The 21,244-nt window shown below is 37.3% G+C and overlaps 1 protein-coding gene across 6 annotated transcripts in view; it reads left to right on the top strand.

Annotated features, from left to right (window-relative positions):
• Nucleotides 1-21,244, top strand: part of SPOCK3 (SPARC/osteonectin, cwcv and kazal like domains proteoglycan 3) — a 577,544-nt gene that overhangs the window by 527,077 nt on the left and 29,223 nt on the right. For 5 of the 6 annotated variants that reach the window (XM_012811838.1, XM_012811837.1, XM_003800493.1 and 2 more), the window contains one exon: nucleotides 8,284-8,403. The exons of the other annotated variant lie outside the window; for it this stretch is intronic. In XM_012811838.1, the coding sequence (XP_012667292.1) occupies nucleotides 8,284-8,403 (120 nt within the window). The remainder of the gene's footprint in view (nucleotides 1-8,283; nucleotides 8,404-21,244) is intronic. 6 annotated transcript variants of the gene reach the window in all.

Below are 21,244 nucleotides of genomic sequence, written 5' to 3'. Positions count from 1 at the left end.
TATTTCCCCTTTGTCATTTCTGGTTGAGGTTACTAGAGATTTTACTTTTCTGTTTCTAGTTCATCTGGCCAAAGATTTATCTATTTTATGTATTTTTTCAAAAAAAACCCAAGTCCTTGTTTCATTAATTTTCTGAATGATTCTTTTGTTTTAAATTTCATTGATCTCTGATTTAATTTTGGATATTTCTTTTCTTCTGCTGGGTTTAAGCTTAGATTGTTCTTCTTTTTCCAATTCCATAAGATGGCTTGTGAGTTTATTGATGTGCTCCCTTTCTGTTTTTCGAATGAGGCATCTAAAGCAATAAATTTTCCTCTCAGATCTGCTTTTGCAGTATCCCACAGGTTTTGGTAGCTTGTGTCTTCATTGTTGTGCTGAAGGAAGTTCATGATTTCCTCTTTTATTTCTTCCTGCACCCAACTGTCATTCAGCATAAGGTTGTTTAATTTCCATGCCTTTGTGTGGGGTTGAACTTTTTTGTTGGAGTTAAGTTCTACCTTTAGTGCTGTGTGGTCTGAGAAGATACAAGGAAAAATTTTAATTCTTTTGATTCTTTTGAGGTTTGTTTTGTGTCCTAGAACATGATCAATTTTGGAGAATGTTCCATGGGGTGATGAGAAGAATGTATATTCTTTAGCTTTGGGATGGAGTGTTCTATATGTGTCTGTCAAGCACAGTTGTTCTGGGGTCTCATTTAAGTCCCTTATATCTTTGTTTAATTTCTGTTTAGAGGATCTGTCCAGCTTTATTAGAGGAGTGTTAAAGTTCCCTGTTATTATGGTGTCATAAAATATCATATTGCTCAGACTGAGTAAGGTCTGTTTCAAGAATCTGGGAGCATTTAAATTGGGTGCATAGATATTTAGAATTGAAACATCTTCTTGTATTTTTCCCTTGACCAATATAAAGTGACCATCTTTATCTTTTGTGACTTTAGTTGCATTAAGTGCACATGCATTTGAAAATAAGATTGCAACTTCTCTTTTCTTCTGAATTCTGTTTGCCTGAAAAATTGTCTTCCAACCCTTAATTTGGAGTTTTAATTTGTCTTTTGAAGGTAGGTGTGTTTCCTGCAGACAGCAAATGGTGGCATGTGTTTTTTAATCCAGTCAGCCAATCTATGCCTCTTCAGTGGGGAATTCAAGCCATTAACATTTACTAAGATAATTTATAAGTGTGATAGTGTTCTATTCATCTTATTTTTAAGAGACCATTGCTTAGTTTTAGCTTTTGCATCAGTGTGGAAGTTAGGTTCTGTCCTTTAATTTCTGAGATCTTACTTTGCTGTTGATCTATTATAATGGTCAGTGTGTAGAACAGGTTGAAGTATTTCCTGTAGAGCTGGTCTTGTTGTGGGGAATTTCCTCAACGTTAGTATATCAGTAAATGATTTGATTTCTCTGTCAATTTTAAAGCTTAGCCTAGCAAGATATAGAGTTCTGGGCTGGACATTGTTCTGTTTAAGTAGATTAAAGGTAGATGACCATTGTCTTCTTGCTTGGAAAGTTTCATTAGAGAAGTCTGCAGTTACCCTGATGGATTTGCCCCTGTAGGTCAACTAGCGCTTGCTCCTGGCAGCTTGAAGATTCTTTTCTTTTGTCTTGACTTTGGACAGGTTCATCACAATGCATCTTGGAGAAGCTCTGTTAGAAGTGAGGCAACCTGGGGTCCGATATCCCTCTGAGAGGAGTGTGTCAGAATCTTTTGTGATATTTGGGAAATTTTCATTTATAATATTCTAAAGTATGGTTTCCGTTCCCCTGGGGAATTATTCTTCCCCTTCTGGGATACCTATAACTCATATGTCTGAACGCTTCATAAAGTCCCATAATTCTGTCAGTGAACGTTCTGCCTCTTTAACTATCTGAGTTATCTCAAGAGCTTTGTCCTCTACCTCTGAGGTTCTTTCTTCTGCATGGTCTAATCTGTTGTTGATACTTTCTATTGCATCTTTAAATTTCCTAATTGACTGCTTCAGTTCCTTCAGCTCTGCTGTATTCTTTTTATATTCTTCATATTGTTCATCTCATATTTGATTCTGTTTTTGGATTTCCTTTTGGTTATTTTCCACTTTATCAGCAGTTTCCTTCATTGTTTCCATCATTTCCTTCATTAGTTTCATCATCTGAATTCTAAATTCCCTTTCTGTCATTTCTCACATTTCTTTATAGATGGAACCCTCTGCAGTAGGAACCTCATGGTCCCTTGGGGGGTTGCTAGACTGGTTTTTTATGTTGCCAGGAGTTTTCTGCTGATCTTCCTCATGAGTGATTTCTTTTATCTCTTTCCTTGCCCTAATTTTCCTTTCACTTCCTCTTGCTCTTTAAGTTTCCATACCTCTGGACTAGGGTTTCTATAGGGTCCTATACCAAAGGATTTCTATAGGGTTTCTATACTAGGATTTCTAGGGTCCTATACCAAAAGGATGAGAAGACTGAATAGCAAGAAGGGAAAAAAGAAAAAAGAGAAAGGAGAGGGGATGAGTAAAAGGGAATATTGATGAAAAGCAGGGAGGCACAGAAAGAGGGAGACAGGAGCAATATAAGTGTACAGTAGGGTACTTTGACCCAACCTTAAACCCCCCAACCTGTGGGGTGCCAGGTTGGGTTGTTCCCTTGAGGTCAGTAGCTCTTTGCCAGCCTGTTTGGATACAGTACCCCAGCTCCACCAAGTAGAGAGGAAAGACAAAAATACAATAAATCAAACCAAAACAAGCAAACAGAAAACTTTATGGGATAAAATTGGGGGAAAGACCAAATAATAGGGGTAGAAACACTAGCAAAAATGAAGTTCTAATTGTTAAAGAAAGCAACAATGGAAAATTGTATTTAAACTAGAGAAATGAAGAAAGAAAGGAAATTAAAAAATTAAAAAAATCTATAGGGAAAATGTTGAAATTAAGAAAAAAACAAACGAAACCCCCCCAAACAAAGCAATATATATATATATATATATATTTTTTTTTTTTTTTTTCTGGGCAACAGGTGGTCTTCTAGGGTATGAGATGTTAATCACAGTGCTGATAGGGCTGTATGAAATGGAGACTGGAGGCCTCTGCTGATTTCTCAAACCCCACAGGGTGGAGAGCCTAAATCTCTCTTCAGCCCACTTAAAAGGCACTTTAAACTGCTAACCTTGGCTAAGCTGAAGCTTTCCCAGTCAAGCACTTGTCTCTGGGATCACTCCTGAAGTGGCTATCCACTTACCCAGTGTGCCAAAACCTATTTCACACTATGCCCCTGAGGGGCAAGGCATCTCAGTCCCTGCCTTTAGGCTGCTCAGTCACTAGATTACTCACTCCTCCCAGTCTTTGCTCTGAGATCCTGAGGGTGGAGCTTGCTGGGGCAGTTCTCCCACAGTGGCTCTTTGTGGTCCACAGCCGAACACTATTAGCTCTGTCTGGCTCAGCAACTCAGTCTGGGGCCTTAGACAACACTTAAAGTCCTCTGAATTCTTGCCCAAGTTCTCCCAAGGTAGTTCAGGTGAGTGCCAAGTCCAAAAAAAATGAAACAGCTCACAGGTAAGGCCTTTCCAGTTCGCTGTCTCACTGCTGCTGAACTTACAGCTGCCGGTGGGATTTAACCAAACAAACTGGCAACCAACTGCCAGTTCTCCACTGCTTTTGTCCTCCTCATGAAGTCTCACGCTGACTCCTTGTGTCCCCAAAAGGATGTTTCTGGGCAGATCCCATCAGCCAGAGATGCCTGGAGTCTTCTCTCCCCAGACTCTCCATGCCCAGTTGCAAGGAAGTTGTTACCCGGCTGCCATCTTGCTCCTTCCTTCCACGTTTTCAGGGTTTTTGAGGAGCAGGTGGAGGTCTGCAAAAGCTTCTGCTAAACCTTTCGGAGTAAAACTTCTTAACGGTACTTTGTCTTCACCTCAGTTTCCTTTTTTCCTACCTTTCCTTCAGTTATACTTTCCTGTCCCACTTCCAACAAGTGCTCCGTGAGCGGGTCCATCTGGGGCCTCCTGGCATCATCCTCATCTGTGGCTGTTTGCCGTCTCAGCCACAGACTTACTGAGTCTAGCAGGCTTCTTTTCCTTGAGAAATCATTTAAGGTGATGGACGCACCTCTGGAGTATCTTCTTCCCGATGACGTTCAGATAGCCCTTGGTAACCCACCTCAGGCCCAGGCATGGCTCCCGATGTGGTCATAGGCTTTGCTGTCCGTCCAGAGTTGTGCCAGTGTCTGCTCAGGGTCTTCACCACAGCTTGACCTTCCGCAGGGATCCTCCTGGGGAAGTAGCTATAGAAGCTGCTCTCTCTCTTTGACCCATTAGCTGGATCAAAGAGTTGGTGTTTGGAGAGAAAAACATCACTTTCGTACTGCAACAAGGGTCGCCAGTAAAAGGAGGATGTTTAGAACATTATCAGCAACAAGCAAAGATCTCCAAACAGAGCTTCTGCATTTTTCTGACAGAGCAATTCAGGAGGGCACCCTGGATGGGGGGGCTGGGGCACCATGGATGGGGGCTGGGTCCCCCTGACTTCTTACTACTCTTGTGGGCCCCGAGGTTCTCACTGTGCCCAATCACAGAGCTTTGATTTGTACTTTGTCATTTTACCCCCACACAAGACTGTTACTCTGTCCTTAAAAGTCTTGAACCTGGCATTGACTTGACCTCCTGACACATGAAAGTCCTTTGGACACCCGATCCCAGAGTAGAAAGTTTTCACCTATATGGAAGATTTGCTGGAGCAGGGAATTTTCTTGCGAAATCAGCTTGTCTAGAGTTTCCAAAAATTCCTCAGCTGCTTTCACATCAATACACAGACTCACCACTCACGCTCACGTTACGTCAGGAGCAGCTATTCTGGGATAGTTTGAACTGCCCGGAATTAGCAGTGGATTCAGCACCATAGTTGGATCCTGTCTTATCTTTCAGTGTCACAAGCAAACTTTTTGCTTTGGCCTTTATCATCTCAACATGGACACACTTCTTTGTGTGGTCTTCCATCCAGATCATTAGACATTTCCCCTTTTCTGATTATGGGGCTGTCTCAAGTCTCTGCTAATCTTGTTACCTAGAAAACTCAGATCCTTTAACAGCTTTGTCACTTTGCCCTTGTTCTAGGTTGTAGCTGTGGTAGAACGGGTCGTGCCTGAGGCAGGCAGTAACCATCTCAGATTTTCCACTTTCATGACCTTTACTCATTTTGATTTTAGCTTCTGATAAATAATGGATATAAGCTGCTCACCAGCAATGTTAGCTGTGGAGTTAGTACTGTTTGTGGGCTTGATGAACAAAACAACATGAAATTAAATGAAACACAAGAGAAAATGATTAAATGAAGGCACGCAAACAGGGGAAGTAGAGGCTGCTGGACTCACTGCACTTTTTAAAAATAAGGATGATTCTACTCGAAAGCAGCGACACATAGTATAGTACACACACAAACCAGTAGCGTGCTTACTGTCCTCATTGAGTATTATGTGTTGCGCATCATTGTATGTACTTGACTTTCTAGAGCTAGCAACAGTCAGGGTGTTCACAGCATCATCACCGTGAACACGAGCAGTGTGTTGTATCAGAGTCACGGGCAGCAGGGGTGTTTCAGCCGCGTTATAATCCCACAAGGGCACTGTTGCAGGTGCCAGCCACCCTCATGGAAACATTTTACGTGTTACCCAGTGTTTTTGTTGTCAGATATTTTACAACCTGAGAAAATTATCATTTTATAATGTAATGCAAAAAGTGAAGGTAAATACTGTTTATCTAACACAATTTAAGCTAACCAAAATATAAATAGCAAATATACACAGTAAACATTTAACAGTAGCTACCTATTGGTAGTAGTATTGAATATATTTTTTTATTTTTATTTTTGTTAATATATGTTATAAGATACGTGTATTTATAAAATAGGCGCATCTCTTACTTTATCAGAAAAAAATGACTTTTTAAAGCTCTTATAAAAAATAATGTTAAAACCTCTGACACTGTAGATAATCCTTGTCATCTTAGAACTTTCAGAAGCCAGAGTGGACAATCTCTTGCAGCCAAAAGTTTGAGACCAACCTGGACAACATAGCGAAACCATGTCTCTACAAAAAATTAATAAATTAGCCAGGTATAGTGGCACACACCGAGGGTCCCAGTTACTTGGGAGACTGAGGTGGTAGGATCGCTTGAGCCCATGAGTTGGGGGCTGCTGTGAGCTATGATTGTGCCCCAGCACCTGCCAAAGTGATGGCTTATCTAGAGACACCAGACCAGAATGCAGACATTCACCCTGAGACTCCATTCCCGGCTTATCACTCAGCCCTGGCCGTGGTGGATCTTACCACTAAAAATGATGTTATCTGGGCTTCCGCCAGAGCTTATTGTTTTCTCTGGATGAAAGGGTCATGCGTGATGAGTTGTGTGTGTTCTGGTCTCGAACAACAGTTTTCGTCTGCCTCTATCCTGGGCACCCTGCACACTCTCAGCAATTCCCCTGGACCGTCTTCCTAGGCACTCCCTACACCTCTCACTGAGCTGTTCATTCCTGTGTCCCCACCAGCTTGGTTTTCTCTGGTATATCACCTTATCCTGTAGCTTCATAGAAGGAAGAGATGATATGGGTGGTTAATAGGTGTAAAAATATCTTTATCTTTATCTTACCTTGCCCCCTAATTTGTTTTGATATATGCTTCTCACTTAAAAATATGAAGTGATTTCTGTGCTGTCAGACTGCCTTTCAGTGTTCTGATTGAAAACTCCAAAGGCATTCTGATTCCTCATTTTTTTGTGCATGACAGTTTTAGTTCCCCTTCCTCGTGGACAGGTATAGCCTCTTCTTTGCTGTGTCCGGTGTCCTGTGTCACGTGATTTGCTAACTCAGGTTATCTACTATGCAACGTACTGGGAGGAGCCTTGATTTTACTTTTTCTAATGCTAAAAAATGTTCTGGAATTATATCACAGTGCATTATGTTAGGTTATCCATGCTACATATTGTTATATAATGTATATGTCATCTGTTAAATAGGACACATTATTATATCATTCCATAAATTATTTTTTTTAACAAAATGAGCCAGAAGAGTTTTGGAGTGGAAAGTTTGTTAGCTGAGGAAACTATGCATTTGCAACATGCACAGGAAATAAGTCTGCAAGGAAAATGTGCTCTAAACAGTGTAAATAAGTGATTTAACATTTTAAAAGTATTTTTGCAGCAGATTGCTGAAATCAAATGCCCGTATTTTGGCATTAATGCCTCAAACATAATGTATTCTGTTACTGCTTATTGCATAGATGATTTTAAATAACATAATGACTGGCAAATAACTATATAACTATAGTTATATATAACTATATATATAACTAAATATATATATATAAAATATATTTTGGGGGGAGGGGTAGAGACAGAATCTCACTTTGTCGCCCTTGGTAGACTGCCATGGTGTCACATAGCTCACAGCAACCTCCAACTCCTGGGCTTAGGCGATTCTCTTGCCTCAGCCTCCTGTGTAGCTGGGACTACAGGTGCCCGCCACAACGCCTGGCTATGTTTTTGTTGCAGTTTAGCCAGGGCTGGGTTTGAACCTGCCACCCCCGATATATGGGGCTGGCGCCCTACTCACTGAGCCACAGGCACCGCCCAACAATATTTTTAAAATACAAAGATATTAAATAGTTACAAATGTCAAAGTTCCTAATACTTCACTTTTTACAACAGAAGCATGATACTATTTTCTTAAATATTTATAGACTTTCCTAATGGAAAAAATACAACTCTTCCTTTTTTGCACTTAACAAATGTGTCAGATAAACTAAATAAAGAGAAATAGCACATACAGGGTGTCCATAAATAAACTGCACACGAACTTTATGACCCCTGTACTTATTCCTGCAGATGAGGAGTATACTATGAAGAATGATAAAGCCTTGCATATTATGATACGTACGCCCAACAATCAATGTATAATCCTCAGCCCTTTCTTTTCTCAGATGGCCCACCACCTACCATGGGAAAAGTATTGATCACATAAATATGTGATGTGTGTAGGCTTAACCATAAAAATCCTCATATTATAATTGTTATAATAAAGAGTGGAAACAAAATTCCACTAATAATATTCCATTATTAGATACAATGTTATCATCATGTTGCATCTTGTTATCTTGAAGCACATATTTATTTTTAGCTTTGAAAAAGCTAAGCACAACCAGTCATTATTACCAGTTTTTATTTCAGTCATTGTTACCTTTCAGTTCTTTGGATAATTTGAGAAATAGCTCTGACATTATGCTAAGGTGTTATTCAAGATGTGTGTTTTCTTCTCTTTGTTTTCAGCTTGCAGTGACCTGGAGTTCAGGGAAGTGGCAAACAGATTGCGGGACTGGTTCAAGGCCCTTCATGAAAGTGGAAGCCAGAACAAGAAGCCGAAACCGCTGCTGAGGCCCGAGAGAAGCAGTAAGATTTCTGAATCTCAGCACTGAGTTGTCTTGGATGTGGGGTTTTATTCCCAACAAACAGCTTAGAATAAAACAGATACATCGGTGTTCATCCATTATGGAGACACTGAACAAAAATCACAGCACTGATTTTACTTTTAAGCACACCTGTATTATTGATATTTTTATTTCTTTTTTTTTTTTTTCTTTGCAGTTTTTGGCCAGGGCCGGGTTTGAACCCGCCACCTCTGGCATATGGGGCTGGCAGCCTACTCTTTTAAGCCACAGACACTGCCCTATTATTGATATTTTTTTCATGGAAATAAAGCATTTTGAACAGCTATGATGGTCAAAAAAGAAATGTCATTTCAGAGAGTATTTAGCCTGCAGTAAAACAGAAAGAATAGGAATATTTTTCAGTCTTTTATCAAAGTGATAAACAGTAGAACAACATGGAGAATAAAGGTTAAGAATTTTGGAGTGCTTAGAGAACACAACAGGACTCCCCAAATGGTCGCCTTTGGAAGACTGCTTTGCTGACGTCTCTAATTTGACCCTCTGTGAAATACATCAAGTAAACAGAACTCAGAAGAAAAATAAGAACCATGAGATCATTACAGAATTTTTTCATTATTTGTATAATTTTCCAGAGGATTTAAAACAAATTTTTTTGATGGGACATAAAAATTGAAATGGGTACTTGTTATATAATTTTTAAACTTTTAATTTTATGCTATTTTCATTTGTATACGTTTGTTTTGTATTTAATTCACATAAAAAAGGATATTGAATCATAGGCCAAATTTGTCAAAGATTGAATTATTTGCTCTAAAATAAAAGAAACAGCACAGCAGTGAAGATCCAGCTGACATGACACATTCAGTCTCTCATACAGCCTCAAAGTGCAGCCTCTAGCAGACCACAGGGTAATAGTGGTCTGTATCTATAATCTGTATTTTCTGAAATGCCTTAGTTGCTCTCTTCACAATAAGGAATTGTCTGTAATCTCAACCTGCATAGCTGTGAATGTTATGTGTGTTCTTAAACAATTTAATATAGAAGTACAACTAAATATAGGAGTATAATTAACCTATTAGCTTTGATATAATAATTATCTTTGAATGTGTGATGACTCTTCATGTATTTCTTAGGAATTTCAGAAAGAAATTATACTACTTCCCCTATATTCCTTATTTTCCTTATTGGATTTATTGGTTAATTTTTTGCTAGATGTAAATTTGTTTATGTCTTTCAGACTAAACTTGTTTAATAGAAACAATAAGTAAATAAGTTATAAATCTGCCCCTGCATTTGTAAATGAAATATTTCTGGGGTGAGGAAAAGGTTATTCCAGACCTTTATTTATTAAATTTCTTTAAAAATAATTTATGTTATTATTATTATTAACCTGCCCTCATAATACTCAGCCTTGAATATTTTTATTTCTTGCCCTCAAGTTTCTCCTTGGAACTTGAGTTCAGACTAATGATCCCACCAGATTTGAAGACCTGAGAGGAGAATTTGTATGACCCTTGGCGAGGTGCCTGGTCGGTTGTACGTGTTCATAAACACACACCTTCCCATTCTAGCTTTTTCTTGTAGGAAATGCCATGACACTGAGTTGAGATAGAGGAAGTTCTTTGGAGCTGAATGTATCTGGAGAGTAAAGGAATTACTGAGCCACAGGATTGTTATAGCTCTTGAAAAGATGCCAGTGAGGAGTGAATTTCCAGAAGGGAGTTCGCCATTAGAGTCCATGTGAGAGATTCCCAGACCAGGAAGGGCTGGTTCCCTCGGCTCCTGGCACCATCAGTGCTGGGAGAGCCCTCCCCTGACGCCATCCTCTTTGACTGGTGACCCAGCCCTCTGTCATCGTGTCCCCAGCTCCTTTCTGCTCTTATTTTTCTGTCCCAGCCTTTACCACAGTCTAACGTAGTGATGATCTACTTGTCCGTTTTACTTGGCTTTCTCTCCACTGGACGATCTTTTCCTGGATGAAGTCAGAGGTCTTTACTCACCACTGGGTTGTCAGAACCTAGACTAGCTCTTGACACGGAGTATTCACTAAGTGAAGGTGAACTGAATGGTGGACGAGAGCAGCAAAGGAGAAATCCGCACACCGCGCTGCGTGGCTGGCAGTTAGCGCCCTGGGAATAACTATCAGCGGTGCGCGTTGTTCTCTCCATGATGCTTCGTGCTGGAGCCAATCTGTGTGCTTTTATTTCTGTAAGAAAGATTCCAGCCGGAAGTGATTCAACAAAATTTGCAGGCATTTAAATGACAAATGGTAATAGATATTCCCAGACTGCCTGGTAAAAACATAAACAAACAAGTAACAAAAATACTGGGCATTTTGAATCTCTACCGGCAAGGCATGAGCGTTAACTTTCGTCTTTATGCCTACCAGCAAAAAATATCAATATTCTTTATAACTTTTCCATTCCAATGAGTTTGTTGTTATATTTCATTGTTAATTCAATTTGCATGTACTTTATTAGTAGTGGATTTAAACATAAAATATTGGGGGAAAACCCTTTACAGCAAACAAAATAAAACACACCATAACTTAGTCCAGTCGTCTGTTTAATCCTGAGAGAGATACATTGATGGCTTCTATCATGAATGTGTTTAATCAGGTCCTTCAAGCGTTTTTGGTAGTTTTTGCTTTATGCATTAGCGTCTGAATATTTTTTAGAGCTTATGGATTTATTTCTATTCTATACATTCTATGTTAACCAGTTGGATGAAAATATTTCAAATTGTATATATAACCAGCACAGTGTGCCCCATGACTGCATTAATGTACACAGCTATGATTTAATAAAAAAAAAAAATAAAAAATAATTAAGGATACAGTAAAGTCAAAATAAGGCACAGAAAGATATTCTGATAAGATACAGAATATTTGCCTTTAGGTCTATTACTCAAAAGACAAAGAAAAACTTGTTTACAGTATCTTATAAAGAGTAGACCAAAAATCCAAGAAAATTGTGTTACTTTAATAAACATAAAATAATTGCATTTTAGTTCTGCATCAGTATCATTTGATACTATTATTTTTTAATCTTATAAATAAGCTCTTTAATAATTATCTAGTATTGTCCAGGAAAATTAATGGTTTTGGTGAATCGTTTATAATATTTTTATTTATTTAGGTTCATTTTACACATTTTTGAATAGTCACGTTCTATTAGAACAAAATCATATTTTAAAAAATCTTATATATCTTGGACACAAAGTTATCTTATATGTATATCCCTATTTTTCATAGTAAAATTATTTATGTGATTAATTTTTTTCTTTTTTTATTTCCCCCATGTGATTAATTTTTAATTCCAGTGATTCTTATGTGACAGAGAAAACTATGAGGTGGATAATTATAAGCTATTATGCATCAGCATTTTGTAGTATATTAGCAGGGATTGTGCATATAAATTTTTTACTTCTTAATAGCCATACAGTTCTTCATAGCTCTTTTTAATAAGGCAAAAATTAACATGTTTATTGACCAACACATATATGAACACCTTCTCTAAACCATAAAAATAAAAGACAACTAGCAGATAAGTTATAAAGCATGCTTTATTGTCTTATTTGTTGACATAAAATAGTCAAGAGAATAAGAATAAAGTTTAAAGACTTTGTTCAAGCACAAAGTTTGAGGACAGCTGCCTGGAAAGCACAGATTCCAAAGAACGAAAGTCAGTGTTCAAAGTACAAAAGTACACACAAAATTTAGAGAGCTACAGGGAATTTCATTATTTTTCTATTTAAGGCTTAATAATGTGTGGTTACAAGATCTTTTTAGTTGAGGTGGCCTTTCTTTTCCTGGAAAGGTGTGTTTAAAATTCTACACTAATACTGGTCATAGGGTCTTCTGATCTGAGTTGAATACAGGACAGTTAAAGAGACGGTTAATCTACTGATCATCCACTGGAGAGGGGATGCCTGGTCTCTGCTCTGTCCTAGTCATTACCTAACGATCATCCACTGGAAAGTGGAGACCTGGTCTCTGCTCTCTCCTACTTATTATCTAATGATCATCCACTGGAGAGGGGAGGCTTGGTCTCTGTGCACCCTGAGTCACTATCTAAGGATCATCCACTGGAGAGGGGGATGCCTGGTCTCTGCTTTCTCATAGTCATTTATGGAAAAAGAACAATAGGAAAGAGAGTTAACGTATCATCTAAAAAGCAGAATTGCAAATGTGCTCTGAGTCTCTAGGGCTTAAATTCTCTGTAGCATAATTGATTTAAAGAGTCTTGAAATTTTATTTTTCTTCACGTATCTCTTTTTTTAAAAATCTACATATTAGATTAGATACTAATAGGTAATACCAACTAACTGACTTAATCTAGCGTAAGTATAAGGTTTTAAATTATCAAAAGATCTTAGAAATAATAATTGTTAATATTATTGTTATTGTTTTGAGACAGTCTCATTCCATAGCCCAGGCTAGAGTGCTGTGGCATCACAGCTCACAGCAACCTTAAACTCCTAAGCTCAAGTGATCCTCCTGCCTCAGCCTCCTGAATAGCTGGGACTACAGTTGCTGCCACCATGCCCAGCCAATTTTTCTGTTTTTAGTAGAGATGGGGGTCTTGCTCTTGCTCAGGCTGGTCTCAAACTCCTGAACTCAAGGGATCCTCCTGCCTCAGCCTCCCAGAGTGCTGGGATTACAGGCAGGAGCTACCATATCTGGCCAGAAATTATTTTTAAGTTGACTCATTAAGCAATAGAAATTGAAAAATAGTTTTCAGTGTTGATTTATATTTGTGTATACTATCTTTAGTAATCTCTGTCAGATGAATGAAAAAATGAATATTTGATCTTCAAAAATGATTGCTATTAAAATAAGCATTTTATTTGAATGATTTAATTTGCTTAAAAAATATGTTTTTATCATCTTAACTATCCGATAGATGGTAATCATGGGTCAGCACATCTAAATTATGGGACATAAATTCATATAGATGTAGAAAACATACCTCTGAATACAATAACAATATATGTTATATTATATTTAACTGATAATTTAATGATATTCAATTAGTTCATATGGCCAAAATTTGTTAATTGACTTTTTAAAAGTTTTAAATTATTCTAAATAAGAACAACAATTCTGAAACTATTAAATAATAGCCTTTTAAGGCTTAACCTAATACTACATACAAGTCATCTGAAATTTTACTACTTTTTGTATGTAAGTTAGTCTGTGATACTTTATTTTTTTAAGAGACAGAGTGCAGTGGTGTGATCATAGCTCACTCCAGCTTAGAACTCCTGGGTTCAAGCATTCCTGCCACCTCAGCCTTTCAAGCAGATAGGAATAAATGCATATGCCATCATGTCCAGCCAAGTTTTTAAAATATTTTTGTAGAAATATTTCTATTTTGTCTGGGCTGGTCTTAAACTCCTGGCTTCAAACAATCTTCCCACCTTTTCCTCCCAAGTCTGTGATATTTGAACAGTCTGAATTGTTTTTTTTTTAAATAATAAAAACTTTTATTTTATAAACACTTTTATCAATGTGTTTAATTTTCATGATGTGGCACAATGAGTAAAAATGCAAATTAAGCCATAATACCCTCTGTTGTAATCTATCTTAATCTTGTAACTCAAGATCACACTATAGCCCTCTGTATCTGTATGCTATCTACACTCTGCTGATGGTACTCGGGCTGGAGGTGGCGTAGGTCGTGTGCTGACTTCACTTTCTTCCTACACATAAACCAGATTGACACAAACCATTGCCCCCTACTTCTAGACATTTCGGGAAATATTACAGCATTTTAAAAAATTTATTTATTTATTTTCATTTGGGGTTATTACGAGAGCATATATAATTAGGTTACATTATTTGTGATTGTACGGTAATGTCCAAAGTTCGAGTAGCAGTTGTGACCTTCACTCAGGAAGTGTGCCATCCACCCCCTATATGTACCTGATGGGTGAGAACCTGCCGAATCCCCTCTCCACTTCTTGAATTTAATTATGTTTTTCTCTTTTGTTGGCCTCTGGTTGTTAATCTACTAGTTTCAGGTTAGAACTGAGCATATGGGATGTTTGTTTTTCCATTCTTGAATGAGACACTTTATTTGGGAGAATGATCTCCAGAACCATGCAGATAAATATAAGAGATGAAAAGCCTCCATAATTTTTATGACTGAATAGTACATCATGCTGTGCGTGTTATATATATCATAGTTTATTGATCCCTTCAAGGGATTATGGGTACTTGGGTTGTTTCTACATCTTTGGAGTTGTGAATTTAAATGCAGATCTCCTTATGGTAAAATGATTTCTTTTCTTCTGGGTAGATACCTAGTAATGGGATTGCAGGATCAAATGGAAGATCTACTTTTAGTTCTTTCACCATTCTCCATACTTCTTTCCAAAGAGGCTCTACTAGTTTGCAGTCCCACCACAGTGCGTAAGTGCACCCCTCTCACCCACACCAGTATCTGTAGCTTTAGAACCTTGTCATGTAGGCCATCCTCACTGGTGTTAGATAATAGCTATTTTACAAAAGACTGAAGCTGGACCCACACTTCTCACCACTTAAAAAATATGAACGCACACTGGATAAAAGATTTAAATCTAAGACTAGAGGAAAGTGTGGGACAAACTTTTTTGTCAGCATTGGGGAAGAATTCATTCCACACAGCATCAACAAAGCAAAGAGACTGCCTTCAGAATGGAAGAAGGTATTTACTTTTTTTTTAATTAAACATAACTGTATACATTGAAGCATTAATGGGGTTGCAATGTGCTGATTTTATATACATTTTGGAACGCTTACATCACCTGGTAAACTATGCTTACATAGCCTTCGCCTCACTTACTTAATTACTGTGTTAAGACATTTACACTCTACACTTAATAGATTTGACCTGTACCCTTGCAATAGGCCCCACAGGGGTGGTTGCAATGTTTACCCTCCCTCCATCCACCCTCCTCCTTCCCCTCTATTCCCCCTCCTCTTCTCTCCTTCATCCTGGGCTATGGTTGTGTTTTATCTTACATAAGAAAGTGTGGGTGATTATAAATTGGTTTCATAATAGTACTGAGTACATTAGATACTTTTTTCCATTTTTGAGATACTTTACTAAGAAGAATATGTTCCAGCTCCACCCATGTAAATATAAAAGAGGTAAAGTCTCTTATCTTTTTTAAGGTTGTATAATATTCCATGGTGTACATATACCACAATTTATTAATCCATTCATGGGTTGATGGGCACTTGGGCTTTTTCCCATAATGTGGAAATTATGAATTGGGCTGCAATAAACATTCTGGTGCAAATATCTTTGTTATAAAGTAAGGTGACCAGACGTCCCGCTTTTGGCAGGACAGTCCTGATTTTTAACAATTTGTCCCATATCCCGCAGCGTTTTAGAAAAGTCCCGCTTTTTGGAAAGAATGCACGACATGTTAGATAATTGCCTCAGAAAGCTCCTCCCCCCAAAAAGCCCCTTCCTGCACTTAAAGTTACAACTCTTCCCCTAATGGAGGAAGTGGCCTGCTTACCACTGCATGCTAGTGCTAGTTAAACAAGTGATGTCAACAAATCAGCTATTTAGATAATTTAGTTAAGTAATTTCTTTATTTATTTCATGAATTTAGCAGACAGTACTCGTATTATTTTTATTTTATAGTGGCTGCAAAAAGTCTAGAACCGGCCTTGAAAGCGACACTTACAACTTACGAGGTATCATTATTAAAAAATATATTGATAAGCAAAAGGTTAAATCTTGGGCATCCGCAAAAATCACAATAGAGAACAAATGGTTAGAAATATTTCATCATTTTGAAACAAACCATGTTCCATACAATAATGCACTAAAAACTGTGGGATATGCGCTGTCCTTACCAAGAACTAATGCTGTGACTGAATGCATTTTTTTGTATGGACATCAGAAAAATCACTATTAAGTGTTGAGACTTTGAAAGCCATTTTATGTGTGAAATATAATTTAACAAATTCTTTTTTTTCTTCTTTTTTTATTATTAAATGCTAGCTTTATACATTAATGCAAACATGGGGTACAGTGTAGTGTTTTTATATACAATTTTAAATACTTTCATCAAGCTGGTTAACATAGATTTCATGTCATTTGCTTAGTCATTGTGTCAAAACATTTACATTCTAGTTCTAGAAGAGTTCATTTGTACCCTTGTTAGACAGATACATAGGTGATCTTTCCGGTCACCCTCCCACCACCCAGCCACCCTTCTTCCCTCCCCTTCCCCACCCCCTCCCCATATTCTTGGGCTAGAATTAAGTTGTATCTTTCATTTGAGAGCCAATTTAACAAATTCGTATGAAAAATTTAATAACCTTTTAAACAATGACAGCAATCTACTAAAAAAATTCACTCAAATGAGAAATGTGCCAAACAATAAAATAATACTATACATAATTTTTAGTGTATTATATTTGTAAATTGTACTTATGTTGAAAAAATATTACTATACTATTTTTGCATTCTATGAAAATTTTTTTTGCTCTATATAGACCAAATTTTTCGTTAAGAAACACCCCCCCCCAGTCAATGGTGTCCTGTTGTACCAATGTTAAAATGTGGTCACCTTATTATAAAGTGATTTTTGGTCTTCTAGATATATACCTAGTAGAGGAATTACAGGATCAAATGGCAGGTGTACTTTTAGTTCCCTAAGTGTTCTCCAGACTTTATTCCAAAAGGAGCGTATTAGCTTGCATTCCCACCAGCAATGCAGAAGTGTTCCCTTTTCTCCACATTCACACCAACAACTGTAGTTTTGGGATTTTTTTTTTTTTATATGAGCTACTATTATAGGAGTAGATGATATCTCAAAGTGGTTTTTATTTGCATCTCTCTGATGATTAAGGATGGTGAGCATTTTTTCATATATCTGTAGGCCGTGCGCCAATCTTCTTCAGAGAAATTTCTCTTCAAGTCCCTAGCCCACCCTGAGATGGGATCATTTGTTCTTTTGTTGTTAATAAGTTTGAGTTCTCTGAGGATTCTTGTTATCAAACCTTTGTCAGAAACATAACCTGCAAATATCTTCTCCCATTCTGAGGGCTGTCTGCTTGCTTAACTTACGGTATTCTTGGCTGTGCAGAAGCTTTGTGCTTTGATCAGATCCCAGTAATGTATTTTTGGTGTTGCTTCAATTGCCCAGGGGGTCCTTCTCATAAAGTCTCCTCCCAGGCCAATTTCTTCAAGTGTTTCTCCTGCACTCTCTCCAAGAATCGTAATAGTTAACATGTCTTCAGTTTAAATCTTTTATCCAGTGAAAGTCAATTTTTGTTAAAGGTGAAAGGTGTGGGTCCAGTTTCAGTCTTCTACAAGTCACCAGTCAATTCATGCAGCACCATTTGTTAAATAGGGGATCTTTCCCCGAATTTATGTTTTTGATAGGTTTGTCAAAGATCAAATGACAATAAGTAACTGGGTTCATCTCTTGTTTCTCTATTCTGTTCCATACATCTACCTCTCTATTTTTGTGCCAGTATCATGTTCTTTTGATCACTATAGATTTGTAGTATAGTCTGAGGTCTGGTAGTATGATTCCTCCAGATTTTTTTTACTTTTAAGTAATGTCTTGGCTATTCAGAGTTTTTCCTGATTCCTTATAAAGTACTATTATTTCCACATCTTTAAAGTATGACAGTGTTGCTTAAATAGGGATTGCATTAAATTTGTATATTGCTTTGGGTAGTATGGACATTTTGAAAATGTGGATTCTTCCCAGCCATGAGCATGATATGTTTTTCCATTTATTAACATAATCAGCTATTTCTTTTCTCAGAGTTTCATAGTTCTCTTCATAGAGATCTTTCACATCATTTGTTAGGTAAATCCCCAAATATTTCTTCTTTGGCACTACTGTAAATGGAATAGAGTCCTTAACTATTTTTTTCAGGTAGACTATTGTTGGTATATATAAAATCTACTGATTCGTGAGTATTGATTTTATATCCTGAGACATTACTATATTCCTTGATCACTTCTAAGAGTTTTGTATTTGAGTCCCTGGGATTTTCCCAGTATAAAATCATATCATCTGTGAAGAGTGAAAGTTTGATCTCCTCTGACCCTATGTGGATACCCTTGATCACCTTCTCTTGCCTGATTGCAATGGCTAAGTCTTCCATTACAATGTTAGAAAGCAATAGAGGCAATGGACAATCTTGCCTAGTTCCTGATTGGAAATGTTTTAAATTTTACTCCTTTCAATGTGATACTGGCTGAGGGTTTGTTGTAGATGGCCTCTATCAGTATAAGAAATGTCCATTCTCTACCTATTTTCTTAAGTGTTCTGATCATGAAAGGATGCTGGATATTATCAAAAGCTTTTTCTGTATCATTTGAGAGATTCATATGGTCCTTGTTTTATGATTTTATGTGATGTATTATATTTATAGATTTATGTATATTGAACCAACCTTGAGACCCCGGGATAAAACCCACTTGGTCGTAGTGTATAATTTGTTTTATATGTTGCTGGATTCTGTTCTTTAGGGTCTTATTGAATTTTTTGCATCTATATTCATTAAAGATATTGGTCTATAATTTTCTTTCCTTGTTCGGTCTTTTCCTGGTTTGGGGATGAGGGTGATATTTGCTTCATAGAATGTGTTAGGAAGTATTCCTTCTTTTTCTATGTTTTGGAAAAGGTTATGTAATATAGGTACTAGTTCCTCTTTAAAGGTTTGGTAAAATTCTGATGGGAGGCCATCTGGTCCCAGACTTTTCTTTTTTGGGAGATTTCATATAGTTGATGCTATTTCAGTACTTGGTATAGGTCTATTCAACATTTCCAGTTCTTTTTGGCTGAGTCTAGGAAGGTAGCATGCTTCCAAGTATTAGTCTATTTCCTTCAGATTTTCATATTTCTGAAAATAGAGTTTTTTGTAGTATTCATTAAGGATTGTTTGAATTTTTGAGGTGTCTGTTTTTATTTCACCTTTGTCATTTCTGATTGATGATATAAGGGATTTTACTTTTCTATTTCTGGTTAGGTTAGCCAAAGGTTTATCAATTTTGTTAATCTTTTCAAAAAACCAATTTTTTCATTCATTGATCTTTTGAATGATTATTTTATTTTCTATTTCATTTAATTCTGCTCTAATTTTGGTTATTTCTTTTCTTGTGTTGGGTTTGGGGTTGGAACGTTCTTCCTTTTCTAGTTGCTTGAGATGTTCCCTTAAGTTGTTGACTTCCTCTCTTTCCATTCTGTTGAGGAAGACTTTCAATGCTATAAATCTCCCTCTTAGGACTGCCTTTGCAGTATCCCACAGGTTCTGATAATTTGTGTCTTCATTATCATTTTGTTCCAAAAATTTGGTAATTTCCTTCTTAAACTCCTCTAAGACCCAGCAATCTTTCAGCATAAGATTACTTAATTTCCATGCCTTTGTATGGGTATGAAGATTCCTGTTGTTTTTGAGTTTAACTTTTATTCCATGACGGTCTGAGAAAATACAAGGAATAATTTCTATTCTTTTAAATTTGCTGGGGTTAGACTTGTGACCTAAGATGTGATCAATTTTGGAGGATGTTCCATGGCTGATGGAGGATGTTCCATGGACTGATGAGAAGAATGTGTATTCCGTTTTGTTAGGATGAAATGTTCTGTAGAGGTCTGTTAAGTCCATTTGTTGTAGGGTCAAGTTTAAGTCCAAAATTTCTTTCCTTAGTTTATTGTTGGAGGATCTGTCTAACACTACCAAACGAGTGTTAAAATCTGCGACTATTATGGTACTGGAAGATATTAAATTGTTCATGTCTGTTAGGTCTCCTTTATTAATTGAGGAGCATTCTGGTTGGGTGCATAAATGTTAATAATTGAAATCTCTTCATGTTGAATGTTTCCCTTGAGAAATATGAAGTGATGTCTTTCCTTACCTTTGTTGGTTTAAAGCCTATTATATCTGCAAATAAAATTGCAATCCCTGCTTTTTTCTGATTTCCATTTGCCTGAATTACAGATGTCCATCCCTTCACCCTGAGTCTATTTTTATCCTTTAAGGTGAGAAGAGATTCTTATATGCAGCAGATATCTGGTCTGAGTTTCTGTATCCAATCAACCACCCTGTGCCTTTTTAGAGGACAACTTAAAGCATTCATATTAATTGAGAGAATTGATAAGCCTGGTAGGTTTTGGGTGTCAAGTTTTTCAAAAGTCCAGTGGATGTTTTTAATCCTTTTGCCACTGTGGAAGTTTGGTTTTGATCAAAAATTTATGAGTGAGTTTACCTTGGTGGTAGAGCATTGTATAAGTTGTTGTGGAGGAGGGGGTCTAAGAATATGCTGGAGAGCTGGTTTAGTTATGGCAAATTTCTTCAACATGTATGTCAGTAAAGTATTTGATTTCTCCATCACAAATGAAAGTCAGTCTGGCTGGATACAGGATCCTGGGCTGAAAGTTGTTTGTTTTAGGAGATTGAAGTTTGATGACCATCCTCTTCTGGCTTGAAAAGTTTCAACTGAGAGATTTGCAATCATTCTAATACTCTTCCCCTTGTATGTTATGATTTTTTTACATCTGGATGCTTGCAGAATTTTCTCCCTCATATTAAGTTTGGTAAAGTTAATTACAATGTGTCTAGGAGATGATTTGTTTGGATTGAGTTGTGCTGGGGTTCTGAAACTTTCTGCTATTCTGAATTTCAGTATCTCTTTCCATGCTTGGAAAGTTCACCTCAACTATATCTTGGGGTAAAGCATCTGTGCCTTTAGGAACATCCTCTTCTCCTTCAAGAATTCCTATAAGGTGGCTCAGTGCCTGTGGCTCAAGTAGCTAAGGCACCAGCCACATACCTCTGAGCTGCTGAGTTTGAATCCAGCCCGACCCACCAAACAACA

The sequence above is a fragment of the Otolemur garnettii genome, unplaced genomic scaffold (assembly GCF_000181295.1).
Source record: "Otolemur garnettii isolate 467f Iridium unplaced genomic scaffold, OtoGar3 scaffold00177, whole genome shotgun sequence".
Taxonomy (NCBI): Eukaryota; Metazoa; Chordata; class Mammalia; order Primates; family Galagidae; genus Otolemur; species Otolemur garnettii.
This window is presented reverse-complemented; position numbering and strand designations above follow the sequence as displayed.